The sequence below is a fragment of the Pieris rapae genome, chromosome 8, assembly GCF_905147795.1.
Source record: "Pieris rapae chromosome 8, ilPieRapa1.1, whole genome shotgun sequence".
Classification (NCBI taxonomy): Eukaryota; Metazoa; Arthropoda; class Insecta; order Lepidoptera; family Pieridae; genus Pieris; species Pieris rapae.
Genome location: NC_059516.1, coordinates 6811764 through 6829635, shown reverse-complemented (window position 1 = coordinate 6829635; position 17872 = coordinate 6811764). Strand labels below are relative to the sequence as shown.

The window sequence follows — 17872 nt, the reverse complement described above, 5'->3', positions numbered from 1 at the left end:
AATAATGTTACTGCATTATTCTCGTACTTCCAAACACAATTTAAGATCTTAATATGCGTTTTTAAATAAATGTGGAAGAATACTAATAAAATTATGTAATGAATTCCTCAAGTAAATAAAAAATGAGTCTCGTCGATAGTATAAATAGTAACTACTTTTTCTAGGGAATGATGAAAACGATTATAACACAGTTACTTATTTAACATGGCCTTTGATATCTGCAACTATATCATTAATTATAGTATTGTCTTTTATTAACATAACTTTTACACATTTAAAGAAAACACTTTGTTAACGCATTAAAGTTTTGTATTATTGTAAACTTATAATTATTTAAACATAATTTAAATTTAACCGACGTTTCGCGTGCTTTACAGCGTGCGTGGCGACGGTGACTGCAGACAAAGGTGTTAAATGGCAAAAAGTATCACAGCTGTAGAAAATGTTGTATTATCTGAATTTATTTCCCCGGAGTTGGTATCGACTAAAAGATGTAGGGTTTCTGCAGAAATTGCTCACGGTGTCCTCCATTTTCGCGGATTGTTTCCAATAATATATATAATATATAATATAATAATATATATATATATATAATAATTGTATCCAAATTATCATCTCAACACAAACAATCCGCGAAAATGGAGGACACCGTGAGCAATTTTCGCAACACGAGAATTTTATATATAGCTAAGATATATAAAGAAATAACAAATTACATATATGAAGTTATTACGTACTTCCACGAGATGTACAATAAAATAAAAAAGGGTCCCACCTGTTCCGTTAATGATTGCTGGCATCCATTTACTTTTTTTAAATGTCAGCGACTTAACGAGTAAATATAATCGATGTCCCGTGAGAAAAGCCTTAATAGCTGAAATAATAATATGTATGGTATTGGCGTAACACCCAAATTACAATGCCAGTATGAACTATACATGTTTTTTATTTTCTGTATGTTAAATTTACATTATTTTTTATTCAGAAATTCAACCTAAAGAGGCATTACTTAAAAGATATTGGCAACCGATTCAACTCGTCATCTCGGAAAAGGCATCATTCAAGGAATCATTATATTTTAACTATTTACACTCATATATATATATATATATATATATATATATATATATATATATATATTCTTAAATATCGAATATATCCGAGATATTTGTACCGCCCACAACGTCTTCTGGCACCATATTATCCATTTATTACGCCACACCTGTATAATGTAGCAGGCTATCATTAATATTACTTACAATACGACTTATTAATTCTAAAAGATAATAAACAAATCAGTCTAATTGCACCGCTTTAGCTAAAGTGCGAAACTGCCTCGTTTTTTCACAACATAAAGAAAATTTGACAGTAAGACACGAATGAGTCGTTTACTTAAAAATGTACAATTAGACTCTTTTAGTTTTTATGAATATTTTTATCGCCTATCTATATAGTAAGTATAAAACAAACAACTGATTAATAACATAATTGAATTCTGTCGTCTGTGTATAATCGTATTAATTCATTATTATGACGTAATATTAAATAAATAAATTTAATAAGCTTTGAAGCATAAGGACGTGTTTTGCAATTTGCAACGTTTCTGAGACAAACACTATAATTTATATGCGGCTTTGCAGAAATTACAAGCTAGACAGTTTTGAAGCGGGGTGCTTGCTTTGCGAATGCCAAATGTTATAAAAACTTTCTGAAAATATTATTCAGAATATGGCGCAAAGTAATCTTTATTTAAAAATCGTCACCACAAGTTTTCTGTGAGAAAAGATTTTTTAATATGTCTAATTTAGTTAAGAAAAATCAGTTAGTCCATATTTAATTCATTTATATTCTGGGTTAGACAGATATTCTGAAGAATCGAAAAAGAACAATGCAACTACTACACATATTACATACGTAAACCCAAATTTTAAAGGAAAAAATAATTTTTAAAATGTTTGACAGAAGCATTATAAATTACTTGATTTTGTTTGGAGATTAGCAGCACACGAGAAAAACACACAAAACATAAACCGTACGTCAAAAGACTAAAATATTTTAAAGACATCGATGGTGGAACCTTAACAGTATTTCTGGACTGTTTTTGTAAAGTTGTCAATAATTTGTATTGACAACATTGCAATGACTATCCAGAAATACTATATAGGTTGTAGAATTAGTTTGGACTTTAACAACATCACTTCTAGCGTATGTGGAGAGCACAACCGATATTTCTAAGTGTCCTGGGCAGACTAAACTGCAACTCTGCTTACATTCAAACAGAATCATCCTGGATGAGGCTGTTGAAGATTGGAGATTCGGTCGGTGCCGGGGTCCGCGGAAAGGAAATGTGGCCTATTAGCGCAAACTGTGTCAGCCTATAGTTGGGTCTGCATCTACTCCCTATATTATATTATATATATTCAGATATGTAAGTTAAGGTGTGTAAATTGACCTATATTAAATTAATAATTCAACTAGGAGTTTCTCGTTCAAGGTAATAGTCAACTAAAGGTTTATATGCGAGATATATAAAATTAAAAATGTAGATTGACTATTATTCATTATTGGATTTAAATATGTAAATAGCGATTATATGCATGCTTTATTAGGTAATCACGATGACTATAATATGATTGAATTATTAATGATAGGTAATGGTACTCTGATGATTACATGCATGAATAATTATTAATTATAACGTAATACAGGCAAACAAAATATAATTTCTGTAGAATTTGGTAAGAGCACTACAAAGTTCAGTAGTGCACTTAACTTTCAAAATCCACACGATTTAATCGTCGTCAGGAATTCATTTAGATTAATGTTTAACGCAAAAGCTCTTACGTTTATGCCTGCGAATCTATTTTTATGCACCTTATTATTATGCTTTTATTTTGGTTACTTTAATGACTTCAGATACTCGATTAAAATACTATTAAATCACGGCTTAACACATTTAGTGTTACAATATTACATTAAAATCACCTGAGCTGTTATGGTTGTATTCTTCGGCTGATCTGCAATGCATCATTGAGTATGTAATCTACTTGTGAAAAAAATATTTAATTGTATTTTATAATTTTAGGGACTTTTCGATTTACAGTGTTATTAAGTTATTAACGATGTATACCTAATTAAACGAATAAGACACTTTTTAATACAGTTTGATAAAATGTACTCATTGCACTACGACGACATACATGCCTTAATCTTTTGTAATAAAATAAACTCTAAACTAGTACTGAAATTAATATACAACTATTTATTATATAGCTTTTTATCATATTTGTGATTAAGCAACAAAACAACTATGTTTAGTTATGTATACACAGACTGCTGAGCCAAAACAATTTGAAATGTACGTAACGTACTTAAGATAAATTTCAAACCCATTCATCTATATTGAAAAGTTGCGACATTTTCCTAACAAATATTAAAAGTCACATATTGTAACGCACAACGCCCCAGAGGCACATATTTTTGTGAAGATAATGGAGTATTTGCATTTTATATATAAAGTTAAGTGCACAACTCTTCCGTGCTCAGTAAGGTATAATTTAAAATTCAAATATAAATGTATAGTAAAAACGCTATTCTCTATATAAAAGTGATACAGGTTCGAAAATTCAGTAAAATAATTTTCAGTATTTATCGTTTGATGTTTTATTAAAAAAAAGTTTTATCATTATATAATATAATCTATATCTTCTTACACTTTTCCAGCTGCAATTTATTGGATAAAACTTACTACTAATATGTATATATGAATAATGTATATAATTTAGTACTCGTGCTGCTTGACACGTACTAATCAAATTGACCTCGATAGGCCTCCGACGAAACTTGAAGCATTTTACCTGCATACCATAGATTGATGGCTAACGATTGTGCATCTGAAAGATATTTTGTCCGGCACTGGTTGCAGGGTCGGCCACCCTCCTCGCCGGGGGTGGGAGCGGGTTGTCACGTGGAGCTCTGGGCGCCGGCGCGACCGGGTCGCCCGGGCGCTCGGCCGGGCTGAGGGCTCACGGCCGCGGCATTCCTCCGCCGACAGTCGGCCGCTCCGCTATGCGTGCCTTCGCGTACCCAGCTGCGGCTCCCCGCTCGGCGGGCCGCTCGAGCCGGCCGCGATGCGAGACCCCGCTGCGCTGAGCCGCGGCTGCATGGTGGGCGCCGCGCGGGGGGCGGGGCGCAGGCAGGTGGCAACGCGCAGGTGCGGCCCGCGCGAGGCCCGGGGCTCTCTGAGGCGCGGGCACGCCGCGGCGCGCGCCCGCCCGCCTGCTCGCGCTCATGGAGCCGCCTTGGGAAATCGAGCTCGAGCTACGAAGGCATATCGAGAGCTGTGCCTGCACCTGCGACCACATGGGCTTCGGAAACTACATGGACTACCAGGTGGCGCCGGCCGCTCACCCCTGTATATGCCGCGCGATAACCTCACCCCACGCCCACGTACGTCTCCCATACTTGTGCCCGTGTCCGCAATCCGCATGTAACGCCACCACTTTGTTGTTCTCTTTACGCTGCTCTGTTTAGTACCTTTAGTTCCCATGCCGTTAGCATTAGTGATTTTTAGATATTATTGTTTTTATGTGTACATCTCTCCTCATTGAAAGAGTTTTATATTGGTATCTAAAGCATCATTTGAATAGTAGTGAAACAAATTAAGTTAACAGGAAGATGAATATTATAATTCCGTATATTATAATGTTGAAGTCATATTATAATTTATGTAACGCATATGTTTTTGAGTGTTTCTATAGAAAAATCAATTTCTTTATTATTCAAAAACTTTTCATAAATAAGTCATAATTATTTGTTCAAATATAACATTCGTAGCGACACATTTCGGCACATTTTTGCTTAGCTACTGACAAGACGCGGGTTTCGGCGGGTTCTATGAACGGCAAAGAGATCCTGAATTTTTAAATCAGATGCTTTGTTGAACTCATCTAAACTGTCTTGTTTTGAAAGCTCTGCAGGATGTAACTGTTTATTCAATGCTTAGATTTCTTTAATTTGTAGGTCTAATATCTTTTTTTGCACTGTCACCATCGCTTTATAATTATTTAAGAAAATACAAAAATTTTATTTTTTACTATAGGTGTTATGCAACATTTATAATCAACTACATATTTTATATAGGTTACAAGCTGGTATTTAATTTGATACTATTATCGTTAAAAGTAGAGGTTATTCAAAGTAATTTAATACAAGATTTATACGTGAAAAATAATGTTTAAAAATATTTAATCACGATGAACAAAGCTAACACGGAGTAGTCAACACTACAGAGGGTCTAGATTTTTCCCTTAGGGAAATATAGTGAGAGAAACCCTTGTTACATAAATAACCATTTGAATACGTTGTAAAAAATAAAGTTTCCCATTTTTGTTCAATTAGAACTGGATTTTTTCTTTTATCTAAAGTCAGAGTTATTAAGTTCTTAGTCCACTAATCACTATCGAAATAGCCACTAGCCGCTAATCGGGCATTTTGATTTTATTGATAACGTGGTCATTGCTGGATCAACTCTCGTGTTGGCTAACAATAAATACATTAACAATAAAGACCCAATCTAATCCATGTTTGATTGATGAATGATTTTTTCATTCTCGGTACTACGATCATTATAAATATATTATTATATATATATATATATATAATGATTTAGAATAAACGACTGATTCTTATCTAATGAAAATCGGTACGATAAAATCTAGCATTAAAACTCATTTCTTGTACTTAAGTTTCTTTTTTACACAAATCAGTCCTTGCGTGATAAAAGTTTTAAGAACGGTTAAATATAAATTGGATTTCTTTCCCAGCGATAGGGAGAAGTTCAACCTATAAATTGCCCTGATTGTAACTAAGATCAACATTTTTTTCAATTCAAAGTTTTTAATAGAATTAACCTTATATTCAGAAAGTAAACATAAAAACATAATTAAAATAAAATATTTTCGTAGGTGCCAATTTTAATTTTATGTGTTGATCAAATTGATACGATGTTATGAAACATATCCGAAAACAATCAATATAAGGCTTTACAAAGGGAAGGGTGTTTAGAGGCATCTTCTAGATGAGTGTACTTCGGCATACTCTCAAGCCACAATATATGGGATTCCTATCAAAGGGCGATCACTTGTAAAAGCATGTTTGACAGCTCTATAATACTTTTCTCGATTATAACTTTTTCAATAAAGTTCGTTTCACCTTTTTTATTCTGTACATTATTGGATGCCAGAAATGGTGTACCGGAAATATGACATATTCATTTTTTAAATTGCATCGTACAGATTTATCGTTAAAGTTAATTTTGAATGCAGTATGGGTCCGGTGACCTTCGATGTAAAAAAAATATTTGTTTAAAAGTGTGAGTGATAATTAGTCATTGATAATGATAATATATTAAATATTCAGAACTATAATAATAAGAAAAATCTGAATTGTAATACTTAAACATTCAATTTTTTTTTCTGTTCACACGTTTATGAAAGATGTCACCGAAAAATAATAATACATCGTAAAATGACTTGAAGGATAGAAAGTTGTGTGTATAAATAGTATAATTAAATGAATAACAAAATGATTAAAGTTAATTATAATATTTTTTTCATATAATTATTTACGGTAACAATAAATTCTCTTTTAAAGCATCGATCCTTTGATGATGTAATTTTAAGCCGCCGTTAAATTACATTTACAGTTTTTATATTCGTCATCCATTCCATTTCACTCTATTTTATATTATAAATTTAACATGAAAAAACGTCTCATCTTCAAACTAATCCTGAACTATCTAACTGACTGCACTGAGACAATGCGTTGAAAATTGTCACTTGCGCAGGAATTATTTCCGTGCAATAAAGATTCTTGAATATAGCGTCAATACTTTTTTAATTGGAAAATTTTGTTATTGTAAAGCCACTTGTTACAACATATATTATAGAAGATTAAAAGTTGCTAGTGTTTGGAATTGTTTACATACCTGAAATCTGGTTGTTTTAATAGTAAAATAGACCATAATTTATTTCGTATAAAAGTCGTCGTTGTAGGTGAATGACAAACTACTGCAAATTAGCATTCAAAAGTCACATTAAGATGATGACGACAAACACACTTTTTTACTTTTATTTTGATTATAACTGTTAAACTTACATTTATAAGCTACATCTCGGAATAGTTATAGAATTACTGTTTTTATCACTATGGGTAATTTTAGGACTTACGTAAATAAAATTGCTTTTAATTAAAAAAAATATATTAAAATTTTCCCAAACTCGTATTACTCGAGCCGTGTATAGTTACTTATTTTGTCTAAAGAAAACTAAAATATAGCTATACATTTTAACCAATACAGCACTCAAGCTCTCATACTTATCCACTTGAACGTTCTACATTTTAAATACGGATTTTGCTTTTTAGAATATTTTGTTCGAGAAGCACTATTGTTAAAAAATAGTAACAAAGAAGTTAGTCTTGATACTGCACAATTTGCGGATTTCTGAATCTGAATAGCTTTGCATTCTATTGTTAAGTATATTCAGCTGTTGAGTAATCAGGCCATTACGAAACAGACAAATTCACTTTATTTATTAACTATTAGGTCCTAAATACTGCAATCTATATAAGGTACTTGCTGCATATTTATGACTTCTATTTCGATTTTCGGCTACCGAGTATGCGTAAAATCTAGTGTAAACCTTACAGGTGACAGGATTAAGCGAATATTGAAAATTGTAAAAAGAACTGACAAACCTGATAATAGCTAAATAAACTATTTAATTTTCAGCTCAATAATCAAAGCGATTTCGAAAATTTCAACATACGCTGCAATCGGCTGCAGACGCGTAATAGACCGACCAGTGCGCAAGATTTTTGACAAGAGAATTCGACAATCGAAATTATAGGAATACGGTGTGCTTCCTTTGCGTAGAAAATGACAATTTCAGAACTTTAGAAGCGTTATATATAATTAAACAAAAGAATCTCCAATTCTTTTAACTGTATTTGAAAATAACAAAGTAGGCAGTTATCAAAATCAATTCATTAAATATTGTGAATCATATTTTATACACACGGATTTAACCAGTTAACCAGAATTATACAAATAATTACACATATATTTTTTTTACTAAAAATGGGATATTTTAGCAATAGACTAAATAACTTCATTATGGATTTCGAGTTAAATATTCAGTTTTCTCTTGCAGGTATATAATACGATTATTTGATTGTGTAAATTGTAGTCATCTTCCGTAAAGAGATATTTCCTTAAATACGGCAGGTGCTTCGTCTTAATAAAAGATTCTTAGCCCGAATATTGTGAGCCTTTTATGACTTCCCTCTAGTATTCCCCAACATAAAAGAGAACTTTCACAAACTTCTGTTTCTTGCTTCACTGTTTAACAAACAAAACACACGGATTAGATAATTCTACCGGAAACTATTTGACTCTGTGGTTTATTTGCGCATTTATTGGAAATAATATTGTGATATTTATTTTATAGTGATTTTTTTATATTATAATAAGAAAATATTATAATCCAATTCTATTCACAACTGAAAATACGCCATAACCGAGTAGATTTTATTTTCGCAGTGGATTATTCACATATATTGTGGTAAATTAAATGATTTATACATGAAACATACATTACAGATTTATTATCAATTTATACAATTATACGTGGGTAACACTGAATATGTTTAGAACTGGCCAGCTAGAACATTGCTAATGAAAAACTTTTTTGAATTTCAATTTTAGAATACTTTAGTAACCAAATGTAGTATATTGCATTCATTTGTCATTTGTTTTTGTGAATTGGCGGCAAATCTAAAACTCTTGTTACATATGAATGAAAACTGAACTTTCATTTAATGATTTATTATGACTTTCGTTGTGGACTTACTCAACAACAAAGCTGTGCTAGGCTGCGATTAGCATTTCTTAATAAAGCCCCATCTCATGCCACTATTTACAATTGGTTTAACGAGTTGAAGCCTGGACGTAGCAATCTCAATGATGATCCGCGTGATGGTCGTTCTTTAACAGCGACAAAAAAGGTAGAAGTCAAGGAAAAAAGATGATAGTCTCTTTTTTTGATCGGAAAGGTAATTTCGCCACAGTTGTGCTAGAAGATGGAAGGACAGTTACTGCAGACTGGTGTGTTATACGCTTTTTACCTGTTGTCTTGGAAGAAATTCTACAGCGGCGCCCTCGAAGCAAGATCCTCCTTCACCACGACAATGCTTCAGCGCACTCCGCAAAACAGACAGTTGAATTTAAAGTGTCGAGATAATGAGTCATCCGTCATCAAATACTAAGGATAAAATTTGAGGTAATCGCTTTACGAGCCCTGAAAATACGGTGAAAGAATGAGCGCACTGCTTTTCTCAGTGGTTCCATCGAATGCGACGACGTGTAGAAAGGAACGGAGATTACTTCGTATTGGCAATTTTCTAAATTAAGCCGTTTTTATTTTCTAAACATTTTCAGTGTTACCTAGGTACTCGGAGTAGGTTTACAATTCGTTGCGTAATAAATTATTATACAATTAAATTTATTTTAGCATTTAGGACATATTTACGTGGGAATAACATTATTATCATGATATTAAATATGGTAATATTTTACTCAATCTATATATTTTATAATTGAGTCCAATCCAATTCATACCTCGGGTCTGACGCGCCTCTAATACAATATAAACATATCTAATCGGCGTTACGGAGCAATAGCGTAACGTTGTCACGGGACTTTTTATACTATAAACTTTTGTATATTGATCTCAAGTAAAAAATAAATAGTTCGGAAGGTGAAAATAAGATATATGTTTATTGGTGCCCCAACCAATGAAGATATTTAACAAATTTTGATCGTAAACAAATGATCAAAAAAGTACGTTGTTGAAATACCTACCATAATTAAAATATTCAACATCGGTTTCTATATTGTCAGCACCACTCACAAGGTTGGATAGGCACCTAATTTTAAAGAAACCTGACCCAGTTAAAAAATGCGGTCATCCAAAAAGGGTCCCTCTTCAAAAAATATACCGACATAATCACTCCCTCTTTAGGCCACAAATAAATCCCTATTTTAGTCACTCGTGTTGCTCAAAGAATATCTCATGGTTATTAATCACATGAAAGAATATGTAGATAATAAGTACGAATACCTGTAAGATCTCCAAATACTGTTTTTATCTTTTATTACTTTCTTTGTTTTATTATAAAACTGTTTTGTTTTATCACTAGTCATTTATAATTTCTCTTAACGTTCAGTTAGTTATCCGCACCCATATATTAGACTACGTTTTATTTTTTTTACCATGAATATCTATTTTGTATTAACACCACTTATATTAAGTGGCAAGTTTCTTGTTTTTTATTGAAATTAGTTTATAAGTTAAATCATCTCAAATTATACAAAAGCATCATTTACAAAAAGAATTTATTATTTAGAAGAACGAATTTATTAAAATCAACTTACAACATTATTTTTATCATACCTAGATTAAAGAGGCTTTACATGTTTTTCACTTGATCAAAATAGACGGTCTAAAATAAAATTATGAAAAAATAAATACAATAAGGTTCTCTGTTCATTAAAAAGGCCTTGGTTGAAAGAGCAATCAGGTCCTGTGCCCATGGCTCGATCTATAAAATGATGCACTCGGATGGCTAGTTCTGAGCTAACAACGACGTTGATGGGGGGGGGGGGGGGGGTCACTGCTCATGGCATAGCGTATGTTTAGTTCCTACAGCAAGATTAAATATACGATAGGATGTACTAATAATACTTCACATTTTTATTGAAATATAGAAGCTGTAATTAAAATCTTCGGTGCCACAATTTTGATTTATAAACTTATTATATCAAAAAACAATTACCTAATACTGCCTTGCTCTCCAAGGTCAGTAGAAATTTCTACCTAAGCTTTCAAAGATGGCAACAATGTTTAATTAGATTGATAATTGATACTTAAAAGTATTGCAATTTTAATTCCATAAAATTGTATTGTACCCGATCATTTAAATTTAAAACATACAGTTACACATTGAGTGGTAGATTTATATTTATATTATTTACTCACATATAAAAGAAAATAACATCAATCATTAAATCATAAATGACCTCAATGTTATTTCAGTTATCGTGGCTACGTTTAACGTACCTTGTTGTTGACTATCAAAAAGGTTATGTAAAATATACCTCAATAAGATTCTGAAAGCAATTGAATTCTATTACTAGCGTTTTCCAAACAGTTTCAGCTTTTATCATTTCATTCAACTCTAAAGACTTTTCAGTTCAATTTTATAGGAATGCTTATTCAAACTTTTGACCTTATGTTAGACTTATACACATAATTGAGAGAAATATGTATATTTCAATGGGTTAAAAAGAAACAGTAATTTTCTTTCAATGAAACTGTATGCAACCCACTTATGATTATTTATGTAGAGTTCTGAATAATACCTTTTGTCTTTCATATGACATAACTCACAATTACACATTACTGCGTACAATTAGGATACTAGTATATGGTTCTTCTCCGAGGACTTCCGCATAAACAGTTGTTGAGGTAGGTATAAAATGTGTATCCAGGTTTTGAAGAACCTTTAGTTGTTGCTTCCAACAAGTGATAAAGAAAACCCAGGACGAGTAATGATCTAAAAATACAAATTAATTTTAGACTTTAGTAGAGTTCCACAAGGCTTTGTCCTATCCCCGACCCTGTTTGACCGACGGCAATGCGTTCGCGAGCCCTCAGGCATTAACAGTGACCATGGGTGGTATCACTTAGCATCAGGAGAGCCTCCTGCCCATTTGGCCCCTGTTCTATAAAAAATAAGTTTGACAGACAGAAGTTTTCCTCAACTAAGTATGCTTTTTATGTTTGTAATGAAAATGTAGATAAACTGTACTGTAAAAATCCAGCAAAACACAGCCCATGATCGTACTTCCTGTCATCCTTTAAAACATTGTGTTTCTGAGATACTCCTATTGTTGCCTCAGATTTACACGTTCGTTTATATAAAAAAAGGAAAACCTTGTTTTATTAAAAATGTCTTTAAAGAGTATGAGTTTATGAGTTTCAGAGTTTTATGAGTTTTACAGTTCAAAAGTACAGAAATGAAAATAACCTAGATTATAATGTGATTAATATTATTTTTACCGAACTCAAAAAGTCCTGAATGAGGTCTTTGTAAATCTCCTCCGTCGCTCTAATTTTACTGCTACGCTCATATTTTTAAATCTGTTTAATGGGGAGGAATTGTGTGACAATTGATTTCTTATGTTTTTCGAAAGCCAGTTTCTTGGTTCTTTGAAAAATAAACCCTTTACTTACTAATTAATTAGAATTTCATGTAGACGAAATTCTGTCGTTTTGCTAAAATTTTCACGCTCAAGCCATTTTTTGATTTAAATAGTAATGTTTTTAACAGTAATTATTCGCATAAATTAAACGTGAAATGTAAATAAAATTGCACGATAATTTACGAACGTTAAGCTGCATAGTTTTAAGTGCATAATATACTTAATAACACTTAAAAAATCATTGACCTGTGCACTCCCGTAATAAAGGGGGTTGCCTAGCTTGTCGGTCTGATTTTATCTAAATCTAAGTCATTGAGGGCTGTCAGACGCAGACCTACACATTATGTAACCTCTTGTTCTTTCTTTCTTATTCCTTGGAGGAATATTTTAAATTTAATTTAGAATTCCACACCAGTAGCTTTGTCGATCGAACCGAGCCCCTTTGGCAGTTTAAGCGGCTTACCTAATACCGTAATGTATATGTAACATCAATAAAAACTTTAAAGAAATAAGAAAAAAGAAAGAAAGAAAGAGGTAAATCATATAGTATAGATAACTTAATTATTGCTGTTTTGTTTTCATGCAGTTTTCATTATAGACATCTCTGAGAAGTAGTTAATAATATTAATCAATTACCGCTGTAACGATAACTGTTCATATTACAGACAAATACACGGAGATCTCATCATAAATGTGTCATTTTCCTCTCTTAATAATATCAAATAAGCTAGTTAAATTTATCCGAGCGTGATTAAATCTTGTGGATAGATTTTGACCCACTTTCCGATGTCCGATTGAGACGAAAAGTAGGTGGTTCTATAGTTATACCTAGTAGGTGGCTCTGGCTCTGTGGATTAACATAGCGACATTTATTAAAATTCGTGTAAAAATAGCCTTTGTTTTTGTGTACATACTCTATCTTTCTCCCGAGAGAATATTATCTCGTGTGCCTATGCCTATGAACTCGTATGAAATAAGAATATCAATTATAACAAAATAAGTAGGTACCATACAAACAGCGATATAAAATAATGACTTTGTATGAGAAAATTCTTTGATTTAAAGTAAACATAACACATCTATTGTCAAATTAAAGTTCATAAACAACAGATATCCAATATTTAAAAGCTTTTTCCCTATATGAATTTGTAGGATTTATCGGCCGTAATAAGGGTAGTCGAACAAGTGATATTACAAATAGAAACATGTTTGAAAAACAAGATCATTTCATGAAGGCCTAAACTTTATGTACCAAGGTCATAGTGAAACTAGAACATACACATACAGCTGGACTCATTAAAAGATTTTTACTACACAACAATGAGTTATTTTCTTAGAGCGGAATTAAAAACAATGCTGCAATAATGCAGTTTCTAATTAAAGTTAATATGAATTTGATTACAACGAGATTTACGATGATTCAATTACATTAGCACGATAATTCTTAGGCCATCAACAATCGCAGTATAAACGTTAAATAAAATTAACCTAAATGTAAAATAAAAGGTATTTGAATAATATTTCAATTCGTTCAATTATAGTCCGTTAAAACACTTTGAATGAATAACAATATTTGTACAATGTTTACTCCCTTGAAATCCCGGTTAGAGGGAGGCATTCACGCCAGTTCTCTGTGTAAATGGGTCAGAGGCTATTCAGGTCCCCCCTACAACCCTCCCATATTATGTGTTCCCCTTGCATAATTGAACATGCGGCAAATTATTGTCATTCTGTTGAAACCTACAGATGCAGCAGTCGAATTCTATTGCCTTGTTCTCAGCGCCAAATGGATTACATTATAATATGCACATATTGCTCTAATAGACGTATGCCGTATCATTTAAATAATGGTCTCGTGAAACGTGTTAATTGAATAGAGCCCGAGAGGGTTAAGTTTAAGTTGGTGAATATTGTAGTAGTAGCATTTAGCTTGTCTTGATATCGGTGAATAAGTATATGTATTAGTTGCTTAACACATTTAGATATTTCTAGTGCTTAAGTGTTGTGTAGTACCTAGGTAATACTGACATTGTTTAGAAAATGAAAAACAGGTGAATGTAGAAAGTTGCCAATACTTTTATTGTTATTCGAAGTAATGTCCGTTCCTCCCTACACTTGGTCGAATTCGATAGACGTCCACGCTTAAACTCGTCGTTAACCAATTGTAAATAGTGGCACGAGATGGGACTTCATTAAGAAATACAAATCGCGGCCTATCATAGCTTTGTTGTGTAGTAAGCTCATAACGAATGTGATAATAAATCAGTGACCGAAAAACTTCTCGCGTTAGGTTACTTTTCACGTGTATCAAGACTTTTAGATTTGCCGCCAATGCACAAAAACAAGTGACATTTTGACAATTTGCCATATACTACATTTTAGGTGTCCAAAGAGTTCTAAAATTGAATTTAAAAAAAAAAGTTTTCATTAGCAATGTTTCTAACTGGCCAGTTGTAAACAGTTTCAAAGACCACAAATAACTGATTTTTAACATCTGTTTTGTTGATTTATTTTGGAACTTTTCATAGTTCCACCTATGCGCCCTAAACAAATTTTTGTTGCGCTAGAATTGAATCTAGAACATGCGGTGAAGCCAGCCTTTTCAACATCATTTTCAACCAGCCAACATAGGCATTATTATTGATATATAAGAATGATAAGTTGTTCTACTCGTATAAGCTACCATGACATCTTTTAATTTTATGATAATCATTCATTCTTACACTATAATGTTCACTTAAGTGCGATACGACACAAATCCCGGTCAAATCATTAGCATAAAAGGTTGATATTACACTAGATAGCTCTATTAGTAAAAATTACTTAAGCGTGTCCTTCCATTAAATTACAGGAAATTAACAGCTACTTAACACAAAATGCTATAACAAATAGGTATATCGGTATTGAACCTTCATTTTACCACTTTGGTCTACTGAATAATTTTCGCATGTTTGCGACTTGATCGTAATTGAATGAAGGTAAGGATTACGGTAGGGATATTTTTAATATCGAGCCGTCTAATCTGAATTTATTAACGTACAAACATGTGATTGTTCAGAGGGTTTCCGTTTGATAAGAAGGATATTTAAAAAAAATTGTTTTTAAAAATCTTATTCATAAAAATGGATTTTCTTAAATTAAATTTTTATTTAGGGTGAAAATTTGACAAAGATTTTTAAAATTTCAATTTTATTACTCTATTGTTAAACTCTTTATTTTTTCTAGATTCAAAAATAAGATGGAATACAACCATTAATTTGGTCTCTTCTTTAAAGTCGTCTTAAATAGTACAGTTATCAAGAATGGGAAACGATTATTTTTGGAGCTAAAACTATAGTTATTGAAAAATAATTAATGATTGGATTGGGGTTAACGCTCAAATGATTTAAAAACGCTTCTGCTATTAGTTTACAGTCGAGATTATTTCTAATATTAATTTCGATGCGATTAAATGTGATTTCCAATTTTATTTTATTTTTAACAATACTACGATTTAAAAGTGTTAGTTTTAATAAAATTGAATAGGGTCATATATTATGATAACGATAATATTAAAAATATCTTAATTATTGTACAGTATATATATATTATTGTATTGCATAGTAATAAACAATGTATTTTTGAAGAAGCTCAAACAATAAGGCGCTTGAAATAGTTTTTTTTTTCAAGAAGTGCCTTCTTTATTTATTATTATTACTTATTTATATTCGTCTAAACTTGGTTCCTGGAGGATATTTTATATATATTTCGTTTCTATTTGTTTCAGGCGGCAGTTCCAGAAGGCATGACATTTCCTGGTTCTATACCCGATGTAGCGGAACGATGTGGTCGCTGGGCTCCAGATTCACTATCAGCTTCCGCGTCAGGCAGCTCTGACGAAAAGCCAACGCCGAGGCGGCCACGATGGAAAATTGCCCTCGCTGGGCTTGTAGTGTTGGCTGGCCTCGGTGCTGCGCTAGCACTACCTCTCATTCTTGGCAGTGGGGGCCGAGCCACATCCGAACAGCGGCTCACCACTGTAAGGAGAATGTTGCGCGATTTCCCTCTCGTCGATGGCCATAACGATTTGGCGTGGAATGTTAGAAAATTCTTACATAACAAAATAGGAGATTTTAATTTAAGTGCCGGTTTGGAAAGTTTGGAGCCGTGGGCTCGTTCGCGCTGGTCGCACACCGACATTCCACGGCTGCGGTTGGGGCAGGTCGGTGCACAGTTCTGGTCTGCTTATGTACCCTGCGGAGCACGGGATAAAGACGCTGTCCAGCTAGCCTTGGAGCAGATGGATGTAATTAAGAGAATCGTGGATATGAACGCCGCACATCTCGCTTTAGTTACTGACGCAGCAGAGTTATTAGAAGCGCACCGTGATGGACGAATAGCTTCACTCATAGGAGTAGAAGGCGGTCATGCTCTTGGGGACTCACTTGCGGTACTTCGCGCTTTCTATCAACTGGGCGCACGTTATCTCACTGTCACTCATACATGTGATACTCGATGGGCGCGCGCCGCTGGCACCTCCGGTGGACTCACAGAGTTCGGACGCGCCGTAGTGCGTGAGATGAATCGCCTAGGTATGATAGTAGATCTTTCACACGCTGGTGAGGAAACAGCTCGTGATGCACTGGAAACTACACAAGCACCTGTAGTTTTTTCACATTCAGGAGCTGCTGCAATATGCAACTCATCCCGCAATGTTCCAGATGATCTATTGCGAATGATCGCTGCCAATGGGGGTGTCGTAATGATTAATTTCTATGCCAAATTAATTACGTGTGGAGAGAGAGCGACGGTGGAAGATGTGGTAGCGCACATAAATCACGTTCGTCGAGTAGCTGGAGTAGAACATGTGGGGCTAGGGGCAGGCTATGATGGCATTGATGCTCCTCCAGAGGGTTTAGAAGATGTATCAAAATATCCCAATTTATTAGCCGAATTGTTGCGAGATCCAGATTGGAGCGAAGATGACGTGCGGAAACTTGCAGGAATGAATGTGGTCCGTGTCATGCAAGATGTAGAGAGAGTGCGCGATCAATGGCGTCGCGCGGCGGTGTTGCCGGGCGAAGAATCTCCAGGAGTTCGGTCCGGCGACTGCATCTATAGGCCTGCGTGACGTAGGCTCCGAGCCGCGCGTTCCCGCGGCCCACCTCGTACTGCTCAATATTGACATTTGTTGAAAGTAGTTATAAAATATGTATATTAGTGTCCAAATGTGATTTAGCGAAGTAATCTTTACCTGACCTCGATGCACAAATTGTTTAGCTAAGGAGCCGTACGCGCTGGGCGCTTCGTCTCGGCGTCGGCACGCGGTCCGATCGCTTAACTCTCCTCCATCCATGCACACGACTTCGTTGACGAAAGCCCAATGCGACTCGGATTTATATGACGTGAGCCAATGAAGATATAAAAGGAATAAAGTGTTTATAGAAAAATAAATATTCTTTATTTATAATGCTGTTTTTTTTATCCCTACACGACATAATCATTAATTCTGAAATGAAATTTTTTTAACCAACAAAATTAAGTACTTACCTAGTTTAAAATTAAGTT

General features: G+C 33.7%; 1 protein-coding gene across 2 annotated transcripts; it reads left to right on the top strand.

Annotated features, from left to right (window-relative positions):
* The first annotated feature begins 4039 nt into the window (after positions 1-4039).
* Positions 4040-17774, top strand: LOC110992169 (dipeptidase 1-like). Of its 2 annotated transcripts, none has more exons than XM_045629312.1 (2): positions 4040-4392; positions 16092-17774. In XM_045629312.1, the coding sequence occupies exons 1-2, from the start codon at positions 4291-4293 to the stop codon at positions 17433-17435; spliced, it is 1446 nt and encodes a 481-aa protein (XP_045485268.1). In that variant the 5' UTR covers positions 4040-4290; the 3' UTR covers positions 17436-17774. The 2 variants fall into 2 exon arrangements, with proteins under 2 accessions (XP_045485268.1, XP_022113570.1); XM_022257878.2 differs by having other exon boundaries at positions 4041-4449.
* The last annotated feature ends 98 nt before the right edge of the window (positions 17775-17872 follow it).